Genomic DNA, 25,756 nt, shown 5'->3' on the forward strand with positions numbered 1-25,756 from the left:
ACTGATCATTGATAAAGCCCAGTGAATCCCACTCTTATGCAGTGCCCCTCCTCATGCACCTCATAGGAGAGGCAGCAGGGTACCTACAGTCACTGCTTGGACACAAATGATGGGATGAGGATTTGTTCGGCCAATATTGTGGTGAAGGATGAAGCCTATCTTTCACCATGTGCTCAAAAATTCTGGTTGCTTTAAAGGATATCCCGGTGGACCCACCATCATCTTTTCCAGTGCAAGCTTTCCTGAGATTTTTTTCACATTAAACAGCTATCCTTTGCACTCTCCACCCCAAATATAATTAATATTAAATATTGACAAAGCCCCAGAAATATCTTAGTTTCAGCTGGAAAATACAATAAATTAAAAGGAAAAGCCCCAAGTCACCTGGTCTTTTAATTAAATTTAATTTTATTTTTCCCAAGCTGTCTTGTCATAGCTTTTTAAAATAAAAATCATACGTATCTTGCATAATTTTGTTATTACAACATAAAGTGCATGGAATTATTTAGTACACTGAGTACTAGCAAGTAGCAAGAAACTGCTGGAGATCTAAAAAAAGCTCTATTTTCATCCCAGTTTCCTTTGGATGGTACTCTTGTGGCCTCTTTGTAAGGACAACTGCTATTGCTGATGGTTAACCACAACTTCTATTGCTGATCATTGTGCTGCAACAAAAGCTACTGGAAAATGGATTCCAAACCACAACACTGACATCCCAGGTGTTATGGATGGAACCCATGAGGTGCCCAGAGCCCGTGGCTGATTTTTCCTCCCAGCAAACCTTCCTTCTGCACCGTGCCTTGCTGCTGGCCAGGACGGGCTCTGTGCCGGAGATCCCTGCACCCTCCAGGTGGCCAAGTCAGGTTTTGTGCCCCCCTTGGCTGGTGCCATGGCAGAGGGAGCTGCAGGGCAGCCTCCCCACTGCCCCTCACACCCAGGGGGACACCGAGGGGCAGCAGCAGCTCTGGCAGCTTCCCGAGGTGGGAGGGAGCTGAGGGGCAGCTGCAAAAACCGGGTCTGGGTGAAGGCACAATGCACCTCCCCAGCCGTAGGAAATCCCCACACTCAGCAGAAAAAAAGGGTGAGCAGTGTTTTCAGAGCTGTTCACGTGCTAAAAATATTGGTGGTCTTTGCTTTTGGGGTTCACAGTGAAAATTTCAAGAGGATGAACATTTTCAGGGCGGCTACTAAGATACTGCTTCACTGATGATGGATTTTTGCCTGGAACACCACTCACTGGGTAAAAGCACGGTGGAGATCTGAGTTTTCCTAAAGCCTGGTCTCCTTTTCTGGCCAGTAAGTTGACTGAATAAACTGGTCACTATTGACAAAATTATCTTTTTTGCTCTTTGTCCCACAGGCGCCTCTCTCCCCGTTGGCTGAGAGGGTCTCATCTTGTGGAGATGACTTTTTTCGGAGAACCCAAAGGACAGCAACACTGAAGAAAATGGATACCGTGCCCAAGACCAAAGTCAGCCCCAGGTACACATACCTGAGAGAGAAATGATTGATCAGAGCCAACACACGACCAGAAGGCATCAAGGACACATTCATCTTTTCATCAGGTAAGGCTGGGTAAGGACACTTCAGTCAAGGGGATGACCCTGGAGAGGGGAGTTTGTCAGCTCACCCAGATCAGGTGGAGAGTGCTCTGTGCTCCAGAAAGCATCTCAGGCATTGACTGACCTCCACCCCAATGTGCCTCAGTAAGAATAGCACTAATATTTTTGGGGTAGTTACTCTATTTTTTAATATATAAACAGTACCAGTGATGACAAGACCATTTGATGGCATTTTTGCTTTGCAGGCATAATGACAGCAACAACAGCAGCAACAATAACATCATAATGTTTTATTAGCAAAAAGAGTCCCAGCTGAGATTTTGCTCTTTCCTTCAAGTTTTCAAAACAAGATGTACCCTTCTCTCATGTTTATTTTCCTTGTGGTGGGAGAAGGGACAACCTGTTCTCCCATTTTCCTCTTACCACTGTAATTCCATTCTTCATTTCTGGAGAAGCCTTTCACAAATGCAGTTCAGACAATTACTGTCCTCTAGCAATAAATTGATAAAGATAATTCTGCACTTAAGCCTCTAGATAAGCCAAGCATGTTTTGTGGCACCTTTGCCTTCCATTTTTAGATCCAGCTCCAGCATGGAGAAAAATTAGCTTTAATAACTTATTTACACATACACTATGACAGCAGAGATATTGAAAGCCGAGGGAAGCTTTAGCATAAAACTGAGGTTTCAACACAACTTTTTTTTTGTGACTTATTAAAAGACAATTATTTACAGCTGATACTGAAACAAGATGATCCACCCCTTCTATCCAAAAATAGATTGAATCAAAGGAATGAAATGTGAGCATTATTGTTAATATTGTTAGTCAGAATTTTTCATTCAGTTTCAGATCTTTCACTCAAATTTTCCAACAGAAATTCTGCTACCAGTGCCAGGTTTAGATGTACTTTGAGAACAAAAGGTAAGGAAGGGATGGAAAAGAGCATTACCTGAGTGCACTGGCGTCATAGAGTCTGCACGCTCCTCTTCCCCCACATCTTTTGCTGCCCCATTTCAGGCAAGTGGTGTCTATGGCTACTCCAAAATACACTGGGGCTGGAATACCCGCTGGGTGTATTGAACAAACAAACAGAGGTGAGAAATTTACTGTCCAGGGTGATCAGTTTCGATCTAGAAGCAGGTTCACACAGAACATTCAATAATATATTCCAACAGCAAGGACACTTGCACGCTGGCTGGGGAAGACGTGCCTTGTGCTGCCCAGGCACACACCACCCTTTCCTCCCTGTGGGAAGCCAGGAAAACATGACAAAACATCAAAAAGCCTCTGGAAGTCCCTGGAAGGAGTTCTGGCCACGGTTTGGTTTCCTCACCCTGCAGGACACCTCTGGGGAAAAAAAGTAGGAGATAATTCTCCTTTCTTGAGAGCAATGGAGCCTGTTCAGCCTAGGTGTAGGGTGGGGATGAGAAGGGACAGAGACAGTGGGGTTTGGAGCCTGCAGTGGGGCTGCAGGAATCCCCCAAGTATCTTGAGATCCTACTGTGGCAGGGGCAAACCTCCTGCAGTTCTTGGGGCTGATGGAAATGAAAAGCCTTTTTCATGTGCTGATGGGGACACCCTGCATTCTGTGTCACCTGGGGTGCTGGAGGAGAATGTAACCCTGGAGAGAAAATCCTGGCCTGCAAAGGTGTAAGAAAGAAGCCAACAGCTTGCTTTGATATAATTTCCAGTTCATCTAACTCTGCTCATGTAAATAGGTGACCTGCTTCTTGCTGATTTTTTTTTTCATGAAGACCTAGAGGATTTTAGAATTTCCAGGTCGTTGGCATCTCATGTTACCCTTCATTTCAGGTGGCTCTGCCACAAGGCTGCAGTGAACCCCACCCCCAGGCACACCTGTAGTCAGTCACATTAATTCCCTTAGAAACTTGTGAATGTATTCCTGAAAAGCAATCACAAATTCTCAGCCACAGCTGTTCTATTACACTTGTTGCTGAGTAAGGAGACAAGATGTAATTTTAATGTTGGCTTCATAGTCTACAGGATCACATCTCTATAAATATTGTCCTTGTGTATTTTAATTATACCTAAGATATAATAATCTGATTTATGAAGTACAAAGCAGTTTCCTTTTTCCAACTTTTTTTAAAAAAATCATACGATATCTATTTGCAGATAGACATTGTTCTTTCCAACAACCAAAGTTTAATTCTAAGATAAACGATTAGTGAGGAGTGAATTAAAACTGACTCAGGAGTACAAATGGACTTACCAAGTACTCTTATTGCCAGGGTATAGATACCAAGTGCAAATGATTTCAAGTGGGGTTTAATACACCTGAAAATAATAATAATAAAAGAGGTGTTAACTAGAAATAAAGCATCGGGTGTATCTAATTAGAACACAAATCGAAAGCAAGAGAAAGGAAAGAAATGTGACCTTTTCCTCCTTCATGTCATGGACTTTGAGCAAACTGCAAAAATATGTAAAAAAGGTGATAAAACCAGAACAGCGTCTAGGAATTCTGAACATCTATATTCAACATCACATTTTAAGATGGTTGTGGATTTTCAGATGATATCAGCACTTAGGTGTTACTAACACAGTTGACAAGAAAACTGCTAGTGAAATATGCATCCACTGGATGGCTTTATTCAGTTAGACACTCCCTGAAATTCAGGATCAAGTCCCAGGCTAGTAGTCTAAGGTACTCAGGCACTCACTTTTCCTTGCACCCTTTCTAGATGAGGATCACACCTCCTGTAAAGGCAAATCCTCCAGGCCACTCTCTCACAGGGCAGACCATCTGCATTTGGAGCCTGCTGAGATTGCAGGGTGAGTCCTACACACACATCCAACTCTTCTGGCTCCAGATGAGCCTTGCTCCAGCCTTGGATCATCATCCTGGCTCCTGGAGGGAGGGAGAGGTGATGGGCAGGGGAAAAGCTGCCTTTCCCACCCTGCTGGCAGCAGGGTGTGTATGGAGCCTCTCAGATTTGTAGGAATCACCTCTGCCCCAGCAGCTGCTCAAACCTGCTGCTCCTCCAGCACCTACCAGACTGACTATTACAGCACAAATCGGGATATATGTTTGATTTTGGCAAGTGGGTAGTGCGAGTCACATGGTCAAACAAGGAATTCTTGGTATGCGAGGTAACACGTACATCAATATGGTGATTAATAAAACTTCTGTCACTGTCATTCTATTCAATAATAAATATATTTAAATAAATATTCAAATAATAAAAAATGAACTGGGCTGAAATTCAATTTGTCACTGTGGATGAACATAGCACTCTGGAGATACAGTCTCAGCTCCTGCAAAAATTAATGTAATTGGGAATATGTATAAAAAAATAATGAAGACATTTCAGAACAAACTTTATTGCTTCTCACCAGGGGTGGTTTTCCACACGTTATTCTCTAATGCCCTGGCCATGGATTATCATCACACAGTCTGTTGATTGTGGTTTATACAAGCACTGCCATCTATGAGGGCATGCCTGTTTTTTGACCTGGAAGAACAGTGTCTTGCTACCCTACTGGACACCTGCTACACAAGCACTCCTCAGCCTAGAGTCCTCCTAAACTAATCTGAGGGCATAGAAAGCAAAAAGTGGAAAATAAAACCAATAACTGGATATTTGATATGTGTTTCACAGGATTTATATCCTGCAAAAAAATATTCACTCTCAGATGAAAAAAAATTGTTTTATTCTTTGTATTGTCTTTGCAAGGAAACAGGAGCTCTTTGTGAAGCTGAGTGATAGCCAGACCTCTTAGGGAGATCTGAGACTTCCTTTTCACTGCCTAATGTCCTGCTATTAATAGCTGGTGCTTGAACAACAGCTATCTGAACTGCAGGGCTTTTTTCCCAAAAACCTCAGGGCTTTCGAAATTCCCTGGCTGCTGTAATTACACTAATATCACCAAAATGACATTTCAGAAATGATTTGGTCACCAGCTGTAAGCATATTTCAATGACTTCAGTGTGCAAACCATCAGAGTAAATGTCACTAAATCTTACAGGCTTTTAGGGATTTAGCTGTATTTGTCCTCCATGGCAGGTGCAGTGATAGCTGCTCATCTGAAAACATCAGCTTGCTTAAGTGCTGGAATCTTAACAGAGATGACTGAATGCTGAATAATTTTTAAAAGTGATCATTGGAAAAAAATACTTAATGAAGCCTGCAACTTGACCTTGGGACTATTTGTGTCAAGGAAAATTTATTTTCCTTCTGGTAACAGAAGCACACTTTCAATTCAGCCAGATTTTTTGAGAAAGACAGTCAGTGATGGATTTCAAAAAAGACAAAAGTAAGCATGAGCCTAAAGTGGAGTTGTGCCCACAGGTCATTTGCAGTGCAGAAAAAAAAGTAAAAAAAGGATTGAACTTACTGAAATTGAAACTAAGCTGCACATCAAAGGTGGATGCCTCCAATCCAGCAGGAAAAAACATGACTTCTCAGTTTCTCTTAAATGTCTCTCAAAGTAAAATGATTTTCAACAGCAATAAAAGCATTGGAGCAGAACCAATAAAACTGTTTTACTGATTTCATATAACAATGTGGTGTAGTATTGTAACTGAAAACCTTTCTAAGCTTTTCTGACTGAATTGATTAAGCAGTAAGATCCCCAAGAGCAGGTTCTTATGGCTGAGAAGGGCAGGCAGCTCTGTGGGATTTGAGCTTGCACGTGCTCAGTAATTAACATCTCCCAAACACTCCATTTTTTATGCAGTGGAGACAAGAAGAAAGCAGAAGGTTGAGCTTGACTACCACAATTTTGAGGCCCTGTGTGGTACCAGATCTGCACATTTTCCACTATGTGCCTTATGGATAGAAGGAAGATTTCACGTGGAGGGAAAGGGGAAAGGAACTGCACTCCTGCACAGCCTTATGCCCATATTTATCCAACGTGGCAGAAGCAAACACAGAGAGAAATCTGGCACAAACCCTGAAGGCTTTGCTGCAAGCCCTCCACTTATGAACTGTCACAGACATATTTTCTGAAAAATCCTTTGCTAGGATTTTTTCTCCTGAGAAGCTGAGAAGCCTCAGAGGAAAAGAAAAACAGTAATTATATGCTGCTGTGGAATGCAACAGGTGCATCTTTGATTGGTCTCATGTGAGTTGTTTCTACTTGGTGACCAATCACAGGTCCAGCTGTGTTGGGACTCTGGTCAGTCACAAGATTTTATTATCATTCCATTCTTTTCTTTGCTAGCCTTCTGATGCCTTCTTTCTCTTTCTTTAGTATAGTTTTAATATATAATTTTCTTTTCATACAATATATATAATAAAATAATTAATCATTTTTATGAAATGATTAATGAAACATGCAGTCAAGATTCTCATCTCTTCCCTCGTCCTGGGACCCCTGTGAACACCACCACAATGAATCATCCTCATCCTGGCACAGGGACAGCTCAGCTGTGCAGGAGCTTCAGTAAAATGGTGTAAAATGGATTACAGTGTGATTGTTCTTGGAGAGAGACCTTGGGGAGAGAGAGAGATGCTGTGAGGTTTTGCAGCACTCAGTGGTAACCCTGCAAGTTGTGTGAGGAAAGCTGTGCAGCTTGTGCACACCTCACTGGCAGGGTTTGTGCAGGGCAGTGGAGAAGGATCCTCACCTCAGCCATTTCTGAAAGTCTCTGTGTGAATATTTATTCTGCTTCAAGGACTGTGATGGAACCCTAGCTGAAGTCACATTTCTTTATTTAGGTTTTTCCATAAAGCTTATGTTCAACCAGTTCTAATACTGGCATTGTCCATATGCTATAAAGATACCAGCAATGAGACAGGGCCTGGTCCAGAAAATTGAATTCAAAACCAAGGAGAATTTGGGAGCAAGAAAACACAGCTATAATACTAAAGATTAGTTAGACTGGATTTACTCTTTGTTTTGTTTGAGAAGTAGAATGTGCCCATCTGGAAATAATTTGGAAAAAGGAACTGAGAAAGAAAGGTTTCCAAAACAGAGCAGAGCAGGACTTGGAATCCAAACATTGCAAGTAGCTGACAAAAATCCAGATTAGGCACTTGTAGTATTAAATGCTTTTTGCACTTGCTAAAATTAGCTTCAAAGCTTACAGTGATGGACGAATAGTTCCAGCAGTTAAATATGCACTGGGACAAGCATTCAATAAATCTGTGATTAGGAAATAGGGGAAAAAAAAATCTCATGCTAAAATGATTGTTAAAACAAGGAGAAAAATCTGGGAGCTACAATTATATGGAATATGCCATCTTGCATAGCTGCAAAACATTTCCCAATACTAGGAATAGCAGGAGGGGAGGGAGTACCAGTGACGTGTCAAAACACTTTGAAAACACTTGGCAATGCCAGCAGGAATTATTCCTTACCTTAGGAGCAGTATGTATCCAGGTGTGCCACCTACTGACAAAGTGTATGAAGTGATAACTGATATTACTAGAAAATACAGAAACATTTTGGGGCACTCGTTTCCTTTTTGACACGGTCCCACCACAGCTGAGGAGCTTTGTGAAGATTCAAAGGTTCCCACCACACAGCTGCAGTTAAAAAATACCTGGAAGAGAGCAGGCAAAAGTGTATTAAAACCTAAATGGTGGGGAAGTGGATGTTCAGGAATTGCACATTCTGGATGGCTGAAAGTTTAAGTCCAAAGTGGGAAATATTTTACGAAAGGAAAAGGCGTATGCAATGAAGGAGAAAATGATAAAGTATCTACTGTTGATGAATCTAGTTATTAGGGTTTCTTCCACCAGTCTTGGTAGCCAAAAGCTCAAAAAAAAAAAAAAAAAAAAAAAAAAAAAAAAAAAAAAAAGCCTCCAACATTCTCTGCTTGTGATTTCTGCTGGCAACAGCAAAGTGAAAAACTTTTAAATGTAAATGCCAGATTGCTAAAAAGGAGTTCAGGGCTGAAGAGGATGTGCTGTGCTCAGTTTAAATCCACTTTGACAGACCTGGTTCTATCAGAAAGAATGATCCCACCTCACACAGAAATGAAGGATTTTATGGTATTTTTCCCGGTGCCTTGTATCAGAAAGAAAGGTCCCACCTTACATGGAAATGAAGGATTGTCTTACACCCTGTATCAGAAATAAAGATCCCACCTCACACAGAAATGGAAGGTTGCCTTACTCCCTCTATCAAATACAAAGATCCCACCTCACACATAAATGAAGGATTATCTCACACCCTGTATCAGATTTAAAGACCCCATCTCTCACAGAAATGAAGGATTTTCTCACACCCTGTATCAGATATAAAGATCCCACCCCACACAGCAATGCAGGGTTGCCTTACGGTGTTTTTCCCGGTGCCGCTGGATGCGTGGCAGCCGGCCAGGCAGGGGGACACGTAGGTAACTCCATTCTCCCCACAGATGGGGTCCCAGTCGTTCCTGGAACAGGAGCAGCCTGAGTTGCACTCTGAAAACAGGGCTTGCTCGTGGTCACTCATTGGTTTAGCTCTATGGAAAAAAGAGAAGCTGCAGAGGAGCTGCCCAGCAGATGTGGAGGAAACCACAATCACCTGCGGGGCGATGCTCTGTGCCAGGAGCACCTGGCCACCCCTTCCCTCTGTAGCCCATTAAAGGCTGTCTCTTCACACCCACACGGCAGTGTAAATCCTCATTTCTCTGTTATCCAAAGGTTTTCACACTATCTCACCACCTACTGTGAGACAGTATGTACTTCATTACAGGGACAGCTACCAATTTATATTCACGCATTTTCTCAGATTTTCTAAGGTTTTGGTTGTGCAGCTTTAACACAACTACCCAAGTGGCACAGAAGGGAGTGAGTTACTCAGGGGAAATGGTCTCTGTAGAAGTTAGTAAGGAGCTGATCAGAATGGGATTCATCCAAACTGAGTGTCTGATACCTTGCATGACAGCTCTCTGTCAAATTCAGTCATCAGACACTAGTGGAGCAGCTGCTGTGAGTCAGTGCTGGAAACTCCTCCCAAAAAGTTAGTTTTACAGAGTAATAGCATGGGTAAAATGCTAGCTTCAGGTGTACCTTATGATTAATCCATGAATCCTTAAGTTTTGAGTTCAAAGGCTCTTAAATGCCATTCATTGTTCAGTGGCACACAAAGGCAAGAAACAATTAATTGAATCTCTTCCCCCCTGCTGAGCTACTCACATTTCCAGGAATCACTGGGCTAATAGGATGGGTCCCATGGCAATAATAATTAAAAATTAATCAGAAAAATAATCTGCACTCGTGATAAAAGCCCCACTGGTTTATGCCACAATCATGAGAGGGTCATGACACAACACCCACTGGAATGGAGTGGTTTCCATTGATTTGAATCAAATTTTTGGGAAGCACATTCAGGTCAGCCACTCTCTTTTCAACAAGATCTACTTTGTGAAACAAAATGAGGAAGGAGTTGGGTTTGCAGAAGCCCTTTCTTCCCTGCCAGCGTACCCATGGTAGGACACAGTCAGTCCAGCCACCTCCGAGTTCCCACAGCCCATGGCAAACAAGGAGAGCAGCAAAAGGTAACCAAAGAAAGATGATCCCAGGGAAAGCTTTGCAGCCCCCACAACACCGACTCCAAATCTCTTCATGATCAGTCCTCCAGAGAATATGCCAAAGGCTACAGCAGGAATGTTAATAAGACCTGAAATCATACAGAAAAATCTGTATTAATGAAGACCCCAGCTCGATGGACAAACCTTGTCAGCCACAAAAACAGCTGCAGCAATCAGATGAAGGAACAAAACATAAAAAATCGTCAGTCAGGGAATTTTATTTTGTCCAGACTTAGAGTGATCCTTGGAGTCTTACAAAGGTGCTGGGACAGCTTTGAAAAACTTACTCCCAAGGACATGCTTCTTTGCTGGTTCATTGACAGAGAGATTATGGCTAAAGTTTAGATAATGCTCTTCCAACTCCTTAAGCTAGGTGTTTTTTTCCACAATTAGTTTGTCAGTGGAGTCATCTGCTGATTCCTAGAGGACAAATTTAGTTTTATCTAATGTTACAAAAGCCAGAGCAAGACCTGCCTTTTAAATTTTTTTTAGTGCTTCAAATTGCTCTGAAATTTTTGATATCTATCAGAGATTGTGATAGAAACTGTTTTTTTAAAAAAGAAGAAGAAAGAGTAAAAGATGTTTGAAAAAGAAATAAGCACTGTGAGGTTGAGTCAGCCCTCAGGCTCCTTAGGAGGGGTGGATTTGGAGAGAAAGAAGAAGGAAGAATTAAAATCACCTTATTGCAGGGACAGCTACTCAGCAGGATCCTCCCCTAACCAAGCCATCACACACTCCCTGTTGGATATAGTCCCAGTGTTCAGAGAAATCCAATGGTTCTTAATCCTCACTCTGCACATACCTGAAAGCTTAGCTCCAGAAAATCTTTAAATACAATGAGAAGTACTACACTGAATGTAGGGATTGTTTTCTGGACTTTCTTTGGCCATCAACTATATTTGAAGATTTCTCCTTGCTTTGACGAGTTTGGTGCCAGGAAATTCCAGCTTCTATCTTGAATGGAATTAACATAGCACAATGGATCATATCAGCTTTTCTGCACATATAGACCTCTGTTGCTGTGCAACTAATGCTGCTCTGGAACAAGGCAGTTCCCTCTGCGCTGGGGAGATGTAAACCTCTTTGCTGCTAATGCTATTGAAGCCCTGGACCTCTGGAGCTGAACTCCACATGCAGGTTCAGCAGCTGGGCAGTCCAGTCCACCCTCTTGAAGTCAGCTATAAAAATGTTGATTTCTGTATCCAAAGGCTGAAGAAGCTTCTCTCTCTTGTGCTCTAAGGGATATGACTTGTCTTCCTTTCATTTAACACAAATCTCTTCAGAGTGTCATCCACAGCACTCACTGAACAGATCTTTGTTTTGTTGAAATAAATGGGAAGCCACCAAGGCAGTAGATCTCTCTGATAAATTTATGTAAACTGTTTTAAAATTATTTCCTCATTATTTTCTTGCATTGTACATACTTTATGTATGTACATATGATGTAGAGGGAAAGGGGAAGGGAAAGGAAGGGGAAGGACTTTTCAAATTTCCAGTGAAATGGGAATTAAGATATCACATCGCGTAAACTTTTACAGTAACTCTTGCATAGATAAACTCAGAGTTATTTGGTGCTGAAGCAGAAATGAAATAACTTACCTTCTATGAACTATTACTTAAAGTCAGACAAGGAAGAAGAAATGATCATACCCTAAAACAAATATGATTTTTCCTATATGTATATGCCACTCCTAAAATGTCCATTTTAAAGATATCAAGATGCAGATAGAGCATTACCTATAACAAAGTTAGTTTTTGAAGATGTCTGCCCATACTGTTGCTCAATATACTTTGGCTTATATGTCACCATGCCAATCAAAGAATTGAACTGAATAATACTTGCACACAAATACAGAATGTAAACTGGATTCCCAAAGAGGTTCTTCAGTGATGGCAAGAAGTCTGCAAGACAAAAGAGCAGAAATAACAAGCAGGCCAGAGAGAGAATAACTGCTGGAATAATGCTTTGTAACATGTCTGCCCCTTCCAAAGAACCCCAAAACATTTCAGAGGGAATCTGTTAAGTTCCCTGATGCTCCTAACAGCTCCCTCATTTCTGGACGGAGAAACAGTGGAGCAAAACACTAAGCATCAATTCCCCAGAAGAGATATCTTGTTTTAAATACCTTCTTTCCACCATAAACCAGGAATGATTTGGTTCCTCTGTGTCCTCAACAGCCACAGCAGTGTTTAGCTTAATTTGGGGCAAAGAGTGCTCAGCACAGCTGACAGTAAGCACAGAAATATTGAGGTGCAGATTCAAGTTCTGAGGGAAAATGCATTTGGCAAAGCATGGCCAAGCAAATAAAATTGTGCAAACCAGCTCCTGTCTAAATCCAGACTGCCTCCTCTAAAACTGTACCTGCTCTGTGCCCATCTATATTCCAATCAGATATTGTACTTGTTTTCCTAACACATCAACTTACAGGAAAAAAATAATTAGCAAAAAAAAAAAGGGTTGGGTTTTTTTGAGCACCGCTTCTGCAACAATCACTAACATTTTTGCAGAGCTTCATGATATGTGCTGGGCCTCTATTGTAATTTTACGAATCTCAGCCATTTCTCATGCAATTGCAAATCCAGGGAACATTGACAAGACCTTTTTGTGTGTACTATGGAGTTGGAGAGTGAAAGGGGAAAAATAGAATTCTGAGACCATTAAAATAAGGACTCAGAAAGTATAACATTTTTAAGTCTAAAAGCCTCTGAGAGAAAAACGGATCAATCAGCAAGAAAACTCAAGTGAATTGCCTTTTGCCATCTCTGCAAGTTTCGCCTGCTGCCAGGAGGATGTGCCTTGGTCCCTGTTGTCCTCAGTGATGAACCTGGAGTGCTCAGAGGAGGTGCTGGAGTCCTTCCTGCCCTCGGGCCTGGGCAGGTGCCTGGGCAGGAACCAGAAGGGGATGCCAGCCAGGATGCTGATCAGCCCAGCTATCAGGTAGCCCAGCCACCACGCCCCCACCCACTGCACGTCCTTGGGGCTGATGGTGACGCTGTCTGCAGAAAGGGGAAGAGAAGAAACAAATAAATGTAGGAATGTGCACCCTGTTTATGGAGTGACAAAACTGTCCTTTGTCTCCTAAAAAAGGAAAAAAAGCCCAGAAGTTTCTCTCCTCAACTGGGTAAAAAAGACAATCATAGGACCTGGGAGTCACCTCAAAATTAAGGATAGCCAACTGGACAGAAACCAAAAAGTCCTGCCTAAGCAATTCACTAGAAAAAGAAGAGAACAAAGAAACTAATGGCTTTTGTGAGGTGTTTTACCAGGAGCAAGAGCCTCTTGCACCAGGCTCATTTTTTTCTCTGTAAAGAGCTTTGTTATTTTGCCTTTTATTAAAACTTTTCTGTTTCCAACACTGCCACAGAAGCCATCCAGCTGATTTTATGCCATCTGAGGTGGCTGAGCTATCTTGGGTATGACATAGGTCTCCAAGAGCTTATGAGACCTGGCTCGAGGAGACCTTTATATCAAATAAACACATCTGGAGGATATGTGCTGCTGATAAGGAAGGTGGGTTTGCAGTGTGGCTTTTCCATCCAGGTCCAGCTGTGCTCTGTGTCACTGTGGGTGTTTTACAGGAGCAGCTATGCGGACATGCTGAGGACTCACTAATTGCTGGGGCAGAGCAGCAGTCTGGCCCTGACACTGCTGTGCCACCTGCACCTCCCCAGAGATGCTGCCAGCACCAGCACTTGTGGCAGTCCAGGTGGCCACTCACCTGCTCCCAGCCAGGCTGTTCTGCACAAAAACCTCAGGAAAAAACCTATTTTCCTCCTATTTTTTTATTATTGTTTTCTCTGAAGAAGAGCAATCAGGTGGTGCCCCCTGCCAAACCACGTTTCTAGGCAACAAATATTAAAAAGGCACATGCAGGATCCTGAGCCTCAGTCCTCTTTCCTCCTGGCTCCTGTGATCTCCCCAGAACCTTTTAGCAGAGCATCTCTTGAATGCACCAGCTGCAGATCTGCTGGGGCTGAGGAAGAGTCAGAGCTCCTTCTTCCTCAACCCCCATCCTCCTTGCCAGCCCATTTTGCTGTCATCTGTCCCCTACACTGCTGTCATCCTTCTCATTTCACAGAGTGCTCACTCTACCCCTGCTAGCCCCTCATGCCTAGAGGATAACCAGAGAGTTCTTGGCCAAAAATAGGCATTTTGGAGCCTATGTTTAAAAACCCTGACTGGGTTTGTAAAGCCCGAGTGCTCTGACTTACCCAGATCCACAAAGCCAATGTCAACGTAAAGTTTGGCACACAGGGATCCCAGGAGAAAGCCAAATATTGGCCCTATAATTGCCACTGTCTGCACACAGCCTGGAAGGGAAAACAGGGCACTGTTACATTCCTGAGCTAAAAAAGGGCACTGGTTCTTCTGCATCTGACAGCAGATTATGGAATGTGATGGGCAGCAAGAGACACACATTGAAATATTGAAAGACACAGTTACACAAATTGAAATATTTCCAAGAAGAAAAAAAGTCATTTTCCCCACTATGATGACACTTTTTATTGTTATCCAATTAAAAAGTTACATTCAGCCTGAAGGAAAAAACGTCAGCAAATGGAATGGCCTGAACTCAACAGCAGCATCAACCTACAATTGCTAGAAATGCTTTAGCTGACAGGATCACAGTAACTGGGGAGCAAATGTAATTTTTTTAAAGTTAACTGATCACTTTTAGTTGAGGTAGGCCTTGAACAGGCTGAGAAATCCCTTTACTTTGGTTTCCACTGTTAATATGTTTCACTATACCCTGAGCCAAACTTTCTGAATACTTTGAATTTGAAAAATTCACCTGGAAATCTGGGAAGAGGGAATCTTCTACAGAGAGAATCTGATTTTTTGCCTTTTGCCTGATTGGAAACTTGTCAAGAGCAGGTGAGATAGGACTTTTTGGTAATATTTCAGGTACAGCCATCAGACAATGAACACAAAAAAAGGGTGATCCCAACTTCCTAAAGCTTCAGTACTATTGTTTATAATCCTACATGAATCTGGAGGAATGTTTTGAGTGCCCACTGAAATTCTATTTTAAGTGCTTAAAAGAGAGCCTGCTTGTATCACTTTCCAGAGAACTGAATGTGCACAGAGGCTCAGCAGCCCACATCCAGAAGAATTAGGAAGATTAGGGTAACAGCAGGAACCCAAGGTCAAATTCTTTCACCAAATTAAGATAATGGAACTGTGCTGGTATAATTAAATGGGAACTTGGTCCCTTGGGTGTACATGACTGTTAAATAAACTTTAATATTGGAAATCATGCACACAAAACAATGAGGGCAAGTTAATTCAATAACATTCATTCCATTATTCAAAACTATTCAGTTCTCTCCTCTGGGGAGAAAATCCATGAGGAAAAAGGAATGATATTTATTTTACCAATATATAAGGCAGCATTCTCTTCAACAGCATAATCATCAATGTATGCAATTCCCAGGGGCTGGATGGGGGTTTCACCTATTCCACGCAGGAGGTTTCCAAGTAAAACATAGATCCACATGGAAGAGCCTGCTTCCTTCTCACACCCTGTGGGCACAGCAAGAGACAGCAACCATGTGTTTGTAGTAGCAGTTTGACACTGAAAGCCCAGGGCTCCTAAAATACTTCTGTTGTGGGAGAAACAGTAGGAAAACTGTGAAATAGCTTAAGGTAGAAAAATTTTTAGCATGAGCTGCCTCAAAGACAGGACAATTTTGCTGGTTTTATAAATTTGCCACCACAACTCTTTTTAGAAAACTCTTTCACTTCCTTCTAATCAAAACTGGGATCTCCTGACAGAAGGATATGGGAAACATTAATGACAGCAAGCACTACCAGCCCCAGGATTTAACAGAGACAATTCTCACCTGCATTTATTTTTGCTTGAGATTTCTCCAGGGCTGAGAGTGGAGTTTGGCTTTTATCCTGCAGACATGGAGAGAGGCTGACAGTGGAATTTATGGTGGAAGGGAATCTTTCATACCTGTATCTGTTTGGAAAACAAAGTTGTATTTATGCGTAAGTACTGATAGGAAAAAGCAAGCAGATCTGTAACTACCAGATAGGCCTATAGCACTTAAATGCAAATTTCATCTGCATCCATAAGAATCCATCTGGATCCATTGCCAGTGGTGCTTTTCAGGGGATGAACAGAGCTCTATTTGTACTGCAGCTGTACATGAATATTGTTCTGTTGGTTCTTTTTGCATCAGTGATTAATTTCAGTTTAACAGGCACTTTGCTCTACTATGATACATGAATTTGGACTAAGAGATTATCAAACACTGGTGTATACTCTGGCTTGTGCTGAGATTGTCTTTCTGAGTTTAGTCATGACTTCTTTACTGTCATTTCAACAATTCCTAAACCACAACAAAATGTGGCCAGTCAAAATCAGAGACTAATTTTAAAAAAAGCTGATTACAACTGAAAAGAGTATACATGTTAAATTATTTGCTCTACAGTAATAAATTATAAAATAAAGAATTATTTTTAATGATAAACAATATTTTTAATAATTAAAAAAGAAATAATTATTTGCTCTACAGTAATAAATCTTTTCACCAAAAAAAAAAATTAAATTAAGCAACCGCATCCCCATATGCCTATTTATTTCATCATAACCAATGCCTAAATGATTTAGTGAGTGCCATTCAGTGAGCACAGCCCAGCTGGAAAACAGGGATCACTCTGCACTTACCTTCCCATGAAGAACTGGGGCATTGCAATTAGGAATGTTCCAGCTGACATAATTAAGCAGCCTGCTCCAATTATCCTTGGCCTGTGAAGCTTTGCTCCAAAGTAGCTCACTAGAATTATGATTAGGAGGTTCCCTTCGAGAATACAAAAGGAAAACTGAGTTTTACTGCTTGTTGATAAGAGATCCCCTAAAATCACAATTCCCAGTGTGTAACACAGGCACTGATTTCAGGGAGACAGGGCTGGTGGGGTTGGACTTTCTCCCTTTTCCAGGCATTCTGCAGGAGTCCAATGCCTCCTGTGCTAGGAAAACTATAAAGCTGTGGATAAACAGCTGGAAAAGAGGAAAAAGCCTGTGCCAGCTGAAGAGAGCAAATAACCAGAAAGGCAGAAAAAGGAGGAATCAAACTGAGTTGTACACACTTAGGCTAAGATTTCATTCCTGTGAGTGTCACAGTCCACAGAACATCCATGAGATAAATTCAGTAACCTGAAATTGTAAGAGACAATGACATGCTGGAAACCTTAGTGTAAGAGGGAAGGAGAGGGACTGGACAGGAAATGTAGATTACTGTTAGAGGTTTGTCCTCCTGCGGCTTAGTAATAGACATAATGCTTAATAATAATAATGCTTAATAAAAATAATGCTTAATAGTCCTTAATAACATGCTCCAATAATAATGGAGATCACAAAGGACAAACACCTGTGGGGGAGGTGGATTTCTGCCTGCAGAAATTCGTGCAGGAAAATTCTCATTCAACACTCAAAATATCTATTAGTATGAATTAGCCACGTGCTTAACTTACCATTTTTTTTTTTATGTCTATGCTGATTGCTTGTATTAGCAACAACCTTATCCTATTGAACATAATCATACTGATAGCCCCACTTATTTTTACCAGGTGAATCTTGCTCAGTTTTAAGTTTCAAGGAGATTCATGCAATCATTCTTCAGAACAAACTGCATCACTTTTTTTTTTCTGAAAATAAAAATGTGTTTCTACAGCACATACCAATTTCAAAACTTCCATCAATAACACCAACCAAAGAGGAAGGGATGTCAAATCTTCTTTCTATTTGTGTGATAGTACTTTTTAGATAACTTCCTGACAGTGCTTTAGCAAAATAAACAAAAGACAATGCACCAAGAAATATCTGGGAAAAAAAAAAAGACAGTGATTAAAATCAGGCAGTACAGAAGATATATGAATTATTTTTAAAGATGTTCTGCATTCCTACTTCTTCTTTTGCCAAGTAGCCAAACCAATATTCCTCCTACTTCTTAGTAAATGCTAGATTGCTGATTTGTTAATCTCTTATAAGCAATATTGATAAAAACTGAATTGACCCTCAACCATTGCTAATTTCAGATAGATGCCAAAGCTACTGCTCTGTTGAAAGACAGAAACCTGTGATTTTTTTCTTACACAGTGACCATATGGGTAAATGCTAATTGTGGCTTGGTGGGGAGGTGAGTTTTTGAACATTTTTAAATATGTTACATGTTCTGTAAGATGAACCTGCCAGGCAACTCTCTTCTACTAATACATGCATTTTTCTCAGAGTGCACCCTGCATTTTGCATCTTCTCCCCTCCCTTTATTTTGCAGTTTTCTCTTGCCTATCACTGCATCTGATTTAGCATGTCCTTCTGAATCAGCAGTGGGCTTTGGAAATTAAACTACATCTCCCTTCACAGTGCTTTGGTTTGTACTTCAAAGGTACAGACTGAGCCCCTTTCCCACAAAATTAACCTGGAAGATGAGGGCTGGTCTGAAGTGCCTGTGGTGGGAGTGCAGGGTCCTCAGAGTGAACTCTGTTCCCGCAGATCTATTGCCTAAATCTGCCCTCACTGAATGCAGCCCAGTTGAACTTGTGTGCTCCATAGATAATCACACACAGTGGAATTGGTCATGGAAACCATAACTTTGGTTTCTACCTTCAGACACAGGTGGTGTTGACCCAAAATGAATACAAATATGGATGCTTTGTATAAAACCCAGTCCCAGAAGTTAAGAGATACATTAAGGTTTTATTTGAGTAGGAGTCTAGAACATTGTGCAGCTCCTTAATCCTCTCTGACAATCACACTCCCTGTAACCAGGTGTTCTGAGCAATGTACTCACCTCCAGTGCAAGTCTCACAAAATCTCATTTGACAAGGCACAGTGGCAATAACATCACTGCTGGATTCAAATTCACGTATATTCAAAGATATCTCTGTGTCACTTTATCCAGGGCTGGTTATCCCTCCTTCAGAAACAGTTGTGGGTAAATAAACATTTACAAACCCTCTCTGGGTCTTTTTTTCCTACAGCAGCATCTCTCAAAAGACTCTCCAGTACAAATATTATCATAATATTTTACATTTTCTGTATTTTTATGCCCTTGGATTTTAAATAGCAATGTGACAGCACATAGGTAAACTACAACTTGAAATGCTTCTAAATGTCTTTGGAACAAATTTTTTTACTGGGTTTGCTTCTGTCCCAGGTGTGCAGTAGTGGAAAGACACTCAGCTAGAGCTGGGACAGGAGGGTACACATGATTTCACATTCTTCTCTGGTTTGTCAGTGCTTGTAAACAGATATTTCACCACATCTTTCTGGTTAATGAAGGCAATTTTAAGACATAGGAAGGTTGATAATTGGTAAAAACAACCTGTTGTAGCTGTATATTGTTTTTTCAACACTTTAGGCAAAACCCAAAGCAGACTTTTTTATGACTCGGAGATATCTTTAGTAATTTCATTTTGACTCGGCAAGACCTAATCAGAACTTAAAAAGGGTTAGTTCACCAAAAAAAGAGAGAGGTTTTCTAAGTTCCTACAGAAATACATTAGTAATATCAGTTTGGGTTCCTAGAAGACACAACTTTAAGGAGAAAGAAACTGAGCTGAAATAATATTGCTTTTCTCTTTCCGGAGCTAATAAACTGATTCCTGACTGGCTAATGTGTGACTGAAGTTTTATTCATTGAGGGGATTGGATTATCATTGTAGCAAATGGAGAAGCAATAGAATTATATTATGGTACAAAATTTATTTAATAACAACTCATCTTCCATTTCAAAACAAAACCATTCAAAATTTATAGACTTCAGGGTAACTATTGCTCATTTCACTGGCTGGAGCTGGATTAACACCTGAAAGTAGACGTGTGTTTGAGTGAGTGGAAAAAACAACAGAAACAAAGACTGTGCACCATGAAAAGAATGGGCCAAGGCCAAAGACTCATTTTCCATGTAACTCAAATCATCTCACCATTGCATGGTGATGTTGTGACCTCACCCAGGAGAGTGTCAGGAAAAGGGGCAGAGGCAGCAGGCAGAGCTTTGTGCTGGCTGCTGTGCCCCCCTGTCCCGAGCAGCTCCCACCAGGCAGGCACAGCCACATCCCGAGGCTCAGAGCAGGGACCTCCCTGCTCCAGGAAAAACTTCTTGGGGGTGAGAGAGGTGTGGAAAAACTGGTAAAAAAGAAGTAACACTTCTGCAGTTTCATTTCAAAGTCACCTCATGAGGAGTTCCCTTGAACAAGGAGCATTACAATCATGCTTTAATAATACAGCACTCAAAACACACAGACCATAACACAATATTAGTTTGGAGAGCCCAGCAGACTGCCATGGCTACTACCTTAAAAAACCAACTATTTTAAAAAAGCAACTATCTTAAAAAAGCAATCTGCACTGACAGCTGCCTGTGCTGTCTATCTGTCCTGCTCTCAACTTCAGGTGGAGCAATAAAGAAGACAGAGGGACTTTTTAGGATGGGTCTTGAAGATCTCACAATATGCAAGTCTCAGTCAAAAAATAATATTTGATGATTGCCAAACATTAGCCAAATACAGATCTGTAGATTTTTTTGTGACTTAGAAATGTATCTAATAATTTCTCCTGACTCAGCATGACATAATCAGAATTTATAACAGGATCATTAATAAAAAATAAAATAAAAAGAGAGATTTTCTAAGTCCCTACTGGAATATGCAAAAGCTCTTACTCTACCTTTATACCTCCACAACATGACTGCTTTTCCTTGGATGCAGATGATTCAGATTTGAATGAAGATCGGTCCATGGGCAAGATTGTGTTGTTTGAGAAAAAGTGAGTATTTTCCTTGGATGAAACCTCCATGATGGTATCCTCTGCCTCTAAAGCAGAAAACATGGAGAACACTTTAAAAGGGCATCCCATTAGCTCAGCCTCAAAAGCTCATCATGTGACAGCAACACCCCGCTGGACTGTTTTCCCAACAACAGCAATTACCAAACTTTACAACAGAATCTGACCAGTGCACTGGATGTTTAATTATGGAAATTTGCAATCCACTTGCCTATAATAATGGAGATTAAATCATACTCAGCAAACAGCCATCATCTTCATTCTCTGGCTATCATCAATGTGATTTCATTAAGCATTTGGCCAAGCATTGCCAGCAGACTAAACAAGGCTCATTAACATTTTAAATGACATTTCTGAAGGCTACATGTAAAATCATGTTTCTGGATGTGACCAGGCCTGCAGAGATTTCTCAGCACTGATCTCTGAATTTCCCATATATCTGGGACATGAATTAATTAGATCAAAGGAAATCTATCCCCCTTAATGAGGCACTTGAATTGTTTTAGATGGAAACATTAGCTCTAATCGTCTGATTTCAGCTAATGAGTTACACAAGAATAAAGAGGTTTAGTTCCCTTTACCATTTTACATAGAGTCTTAGGGCTCAGTGGTCAATTGTTTCAGGGAAAATGTGAATTTGCTTCTTTGCAGGTAAATACAAAGAAGTAAAGAAAAACTAAATACTGCACTTTGAAAACAAAAGGTATCAGCAATTCTTAAATCTCTAGTTACATACTGCACTACTTTGTTCTTAATTTCAATCTCTAAATCAGATCTGAAAATATTTATGAAATCGGTTTCTGTGTTCACTTTTAGGCAGTCCTATGTTTTACAGAACTGCTGCCTGAAAATATGAAAAGTTCCTGTTCTCTCATGTTTGTCTGAAGAAACATCTTACACAAGTTAAAAATATGTATGGATTTATGTCTATACCTCTGGATGCATGTGTTTTCATGGCTTCCCAAAGAGGCACCTGTTTGACCAGAAATACAGGTGAAAATAACAAAAGTGTATCTTTAGATGCTAATATTTGTTCTTAGGCTCTGTTCTTATATCAACAAGACAAAAGGACTTTGTGGCACCACAATTTTCACCAAGATCTCTCCATCATTTGAAATAAGAGCTGTGACTATATATAAGAGAAATGTTTGCATTTCACACTGTCCTGACAGGAACTCTAATGTATTTCCTTATCAGCACTAAGAGTATAGAGGTTTTTTGCAATAAAAAAATAATTTTTTTGTGCTTGCTGAACACTTATTGCATCTATTCCTGTTCTGCTTCTGATTTTCTTTATATCTTGGGAAAAGTCACACTTTTGAACCTGAACCCCACTTTTGAACCTGTAAAATGGGGAAAACCAGCATGTACCTCACAGCATAAATCCTTTTATGACAATCACATGAGGTGTGCTGCCATGTAAGCACATCAAATAGCCTCTACTGCAAGGTTTGAAATGCTCTGCATATTTACAGCAATTTTGGAATGAAAAAGCCCCAAAACCTGGAAAAGGAAAACATATGCACCACAGCTCAATGAATTGTCCTTGTCTCTGAGCAAAGCATCTTCCAGCTAGAGAAGATGGGCAGAGGTGTAGAGGGTCTCCTTCACTGCACCCCACATGCAGGATTGGCCAGAACACAAAAAAATTGCTGTGGTGGTGTGGAGGTGGTGGAATATGATAAACTGATGCTTGACAGCAGCATGCAAACTCGTGTTCCACTGAGCTGAAACAAATCTCAAGTGGACAGCAGAGCTGAAACACTTATGCTCACATTATTACAGCATAAAAATTGTTTACTTTTATTGTCTCACCGTCAAATTGAAGAGTGCAAGGAAGTCCTGATATCCATGTAGGTTTTAATTTAATATATCCCCAGGTATATATATATATATATCTACAGATTTAATATATCCCCGGGTGTATAGATAGATAGATAGATAGATAGATAGATAGATAGATAGATAGATAGATATCTACAGGTTTTAATATATCCCCAGGTATATATATATATGTAGATATCTGCAGGTTAAATATATCCCTAGCTGCTCTTGAGGCATGGCTTTAAGGAGGTTGGTAGTTTTCAGAGCCACCTGCAGCCATGTATCTCAGAGCATCAGTCTGGTTGCCCTGACAATGCCTCTGATGGAAGAATTAACACAAGACAAAGCATAGAGAAATGTGCCCAGCTGAACCACAGCCAGCTGCACCATTGGTTTTGATCCTTCCTCTTTGGTGAAACCAGAACACACAGGACTGATTCACTGTAATCACAGATTTGCCACTCAAATTATTTTGGCACTGTTGGTGTTACAGTGGGACTATTCCTTATAGACTGTCAGTTCCAGTGGGAGGTGAGGGACATCTCTGGTTCTATCCAAGGATGGCCTCAGGTTGTCATCATACCATATTTCTCTGGTGACACAGAAGATGAGGACAGAGAATGTCTAAACACTTCCTTTCCAAACATGGCAGGAATGCCAGAAAAAGGTAACCATAGAATCATAGAATTGTTTAGGCTGGAAAATACCCCTGAGATCATTGAGTCCATCTGTAGATCCAGCACTGAGAGTCCACCACTAAACTCTGTCCCTGAGTGACCCATCCACCCATCTCTCCAATGACACTGGACAAACCAACAGTCTATCAAATTTCTCTTCTTCTATAAAAGAATGCAATACAATAAGTTATTTACAGAAAGTGTGTGAGAAAGTTCATTACAAGAATGTAAACATCAGAAGGCTTAGAAAATCTTAAAAAATCAGGGTGACACACTGCAGCACTCCAGCTGTGCTTCACCACAGCTGTAACAGCTGAGTGACACTGTCTGGTGGGTGACACTCTTCCTGAAGGACAGCTGCTGGCCATGCTCACACCTTGTTCCTGACTCTTCTGGGCCCACAGCTGGGGCTCAGACCCCTCCTTCCATCTCTGCCTTCAGCTGCTGGGCTGTGGGAGCCCTCCCTGCTCTCCATCCCTCCAGAAGGACTCCCAGGAGCTCACCTGTGGCACAGCCTGGTGGCACTCACGTCCCGAGGGCTGGCATGGGCACCTGTGCCTGAGGGTCAGCTCCAGGGACAGCCCTGTCCCTGAGCACACACCCAGCAGGCTGGGACACCTCCAGAAGTGCCCCTTCACTCATGCAGAGTGCAGGCAGTGAGAGAACATCCTTCCCCCTCTGGGAAATCCCTCACTCTGCAGTAAGCCTCCTTAGCCTTAGACAGGCACAGGAGCTGCACTTGTTGCACTGGCTGGACACACAGACAGCTCACCCATGAGCCCAGCTAAGAGACACCCTCTATGAAAAGTCAAGCAACAAAGAGAAGCAGAAAAGCCAAATCTTACCTGGCAGCAGGAATCCCCAGAGATGGTGCCCACCAGTTTTCATAGGTAAGCTTCCTCTACTGCTCATGCAAACCCACACTGGCATGCACAGAAAAGGGAAAAACTGGAGGGGAAAACCTCCTCTCAGAAATGACCCTGTCTGTGGATGTACATCTTATTCTGGAGGTAGAGAAAGGAAGAGAATGCGGGTGGGGGAACTCGTCTCTTGTTTTGCCTGAGCATTTGCAATTTGTCTGCCCCCCATCCTCCTCCCCCACCTGCTGAGGTTTTTCTTCCTCTGTCCCCTCCTATCAATTCCAGGACACTGGGCACACCAGCAAAGCAAAGGGGCTGGGTGCCCTGATGGGAATCATGAGGAGCACCTAAACAGCTCCCAGGGGGTATTTTTCTTTGTAAGTTGCTGTAAGTTTGATGAGGCACGTGACAAAGCTTTCTGGAGAGAAAAAAAAAAAAACAACCCAAAACTCTGATCTTATTAATTGCTTAATTCCAGGAAACAGAAGAATTCAAGGGGGAATGGACTTGGGGGGAAAAAAAAAAGAAAATGGGGAGTGTGTGAGAGAAGACAGGCTGGAGGGTGGACAGGAGATTCACAAACACTTTTTATCCAGTCCCTGGTGCTTCCTGTTCTGCCCAAAATCCACAGGGCAATGTCCCTGTCAACATGAAAAAAGCCCAACAAAAACAACAGAGGGAAAATATCCATCAAGGGGGAGGACAGAATATATGGGACACTCAGTCAAGTCCTTTGCCACAAGGAAAGAAAAGGAAAATTTTGAAGACTTCATTCCCACCCTGAGTTTTACCTGCCACAAGGTCACAGCTGCTGAAACATTTATTTTAAAGTTTAGGTAACGGTGAGGAATGTGACTAGCTCCCTCTGTAGTTTGTTGAGCTAAAAGAGGCTGTAAATCCTGTCTTCTGCTGTCCTGTAGGCTTTGATTATATAAACAGAAAAGGTATTAAACTTAAAATTCTTCTTCCTTTTCCCTTCTCGTTCCCTCCCACCCTCTGCAGTACAGCAGGTTCCCATGGCAGCTAAAACCTCACTCACACAGCCAAACACAGAGTAGGCTTCTGCTTTCCTAGATTTAATACAAATTATTATCCTTCCCTTCATTATTTCTCCATTTTGGGCTCTTAATGTGGCTGGAATTTTATTACACTACACCTAATTCACATTTTGTACTTTAAAGTGTCTTGTATCCTTCTTTGGTTTGGAAACTTGGAAATCTATTTTCCCCTTTTCTAAGAGATATCAGGGTGCCTAGTAGTCCACAGTAATTAGTGATTAGGAGACTTAGTGATTATGAGCTCTTTCAGCCTCTTGAAGAGAACAGTTTCCAGGCCATTTCCTTCCATTATTAGGAAAACTGGGTTTACACAATACTGAACCTGTGCTAGTTTTGCATGACCTTTAATCTTCACTGCTGACCTTGCTGCTTTCAAAGATTTCTGACACAGATTCCAGTTATTCTGCCACTGGTAACCTTTACCACACTGTCCTTTAAAATAAGTGAAGTTTCATTATCAGATTCCTAAATTTGTTACAAAAATCCTCCTA

General features: G+C 41.4%; 1 protein-coding gene across 6 annotated transcripts; it reads right to left on the minus strand.

The window, feature by feature from the left end:
* Positions 1-388: 388 nt before the first annotated feature.
* Positions 389-25,202, minus strand: SLCO1C1 (solute carrier organic anion transporter family member 1C1). 6 transcript variants are annotated; one of them, XM_071422072.1, is made up of 15 exons: positions 24,987-25,202; positions 20,730-20,875; positions 17,741-17,882; positions 16,728-16,860; positions 15,895-16,016; positions 15,428-15,574; positions 14,263-14,361; positions 12,802-13,047; positions 11,788-11,952; positions 9,944-10,139; positions 8,814-8,979; positions 7,889-8,073; positions 3,796-3,860; positions 2,512-2,629; positions 389-1,492 (listed from the first exon to the last, which is right to left on the minus strand). In XM_071422072.1, exons 2-15 carry the CDS (start codon positions 20,856-20,858, stop codon positions 1,270-1,272), a joined length of 2,136 nt encoding a protein of 711 aa, XP_071278173.1. In that variant the 5' UTR covers positions 20,859-20,875; positions 24,987-25,202; the 3' UTR covers positions 389-1,269. The 6 variants fall into 6 exon arrangements, with proteins under 6 accessions (XP_071278173.1, XP_071278175.1, XP_071278171.1 ...); XM_071422074.1 differs by having other exon boundaries at positions 20,738-20,875; positions 24,987-25,119; XM_071422070.1 differs by lacking the exon at positions 24,987-25,202 and adding an exon at positions 24,193-24,980.
* Positions 25,203-25,756: the final 554 nt, after the last annotated feature.

This window comes from Agelaius tricolor, unplaced genomic scaffold (genome assembly GCF_023055355.1).
Source record: "Agelaius tricolor isolate 1412-34295 unplaced genomic scaffold, bAgeTri1.0.p SCAF_3, whole genome shotgun sequence".
NCBI lineage: Eukaryota > Metazoa > Chordata > Aves > Passeriformes > Icteridae > Agelaius > Agelaius tricolor.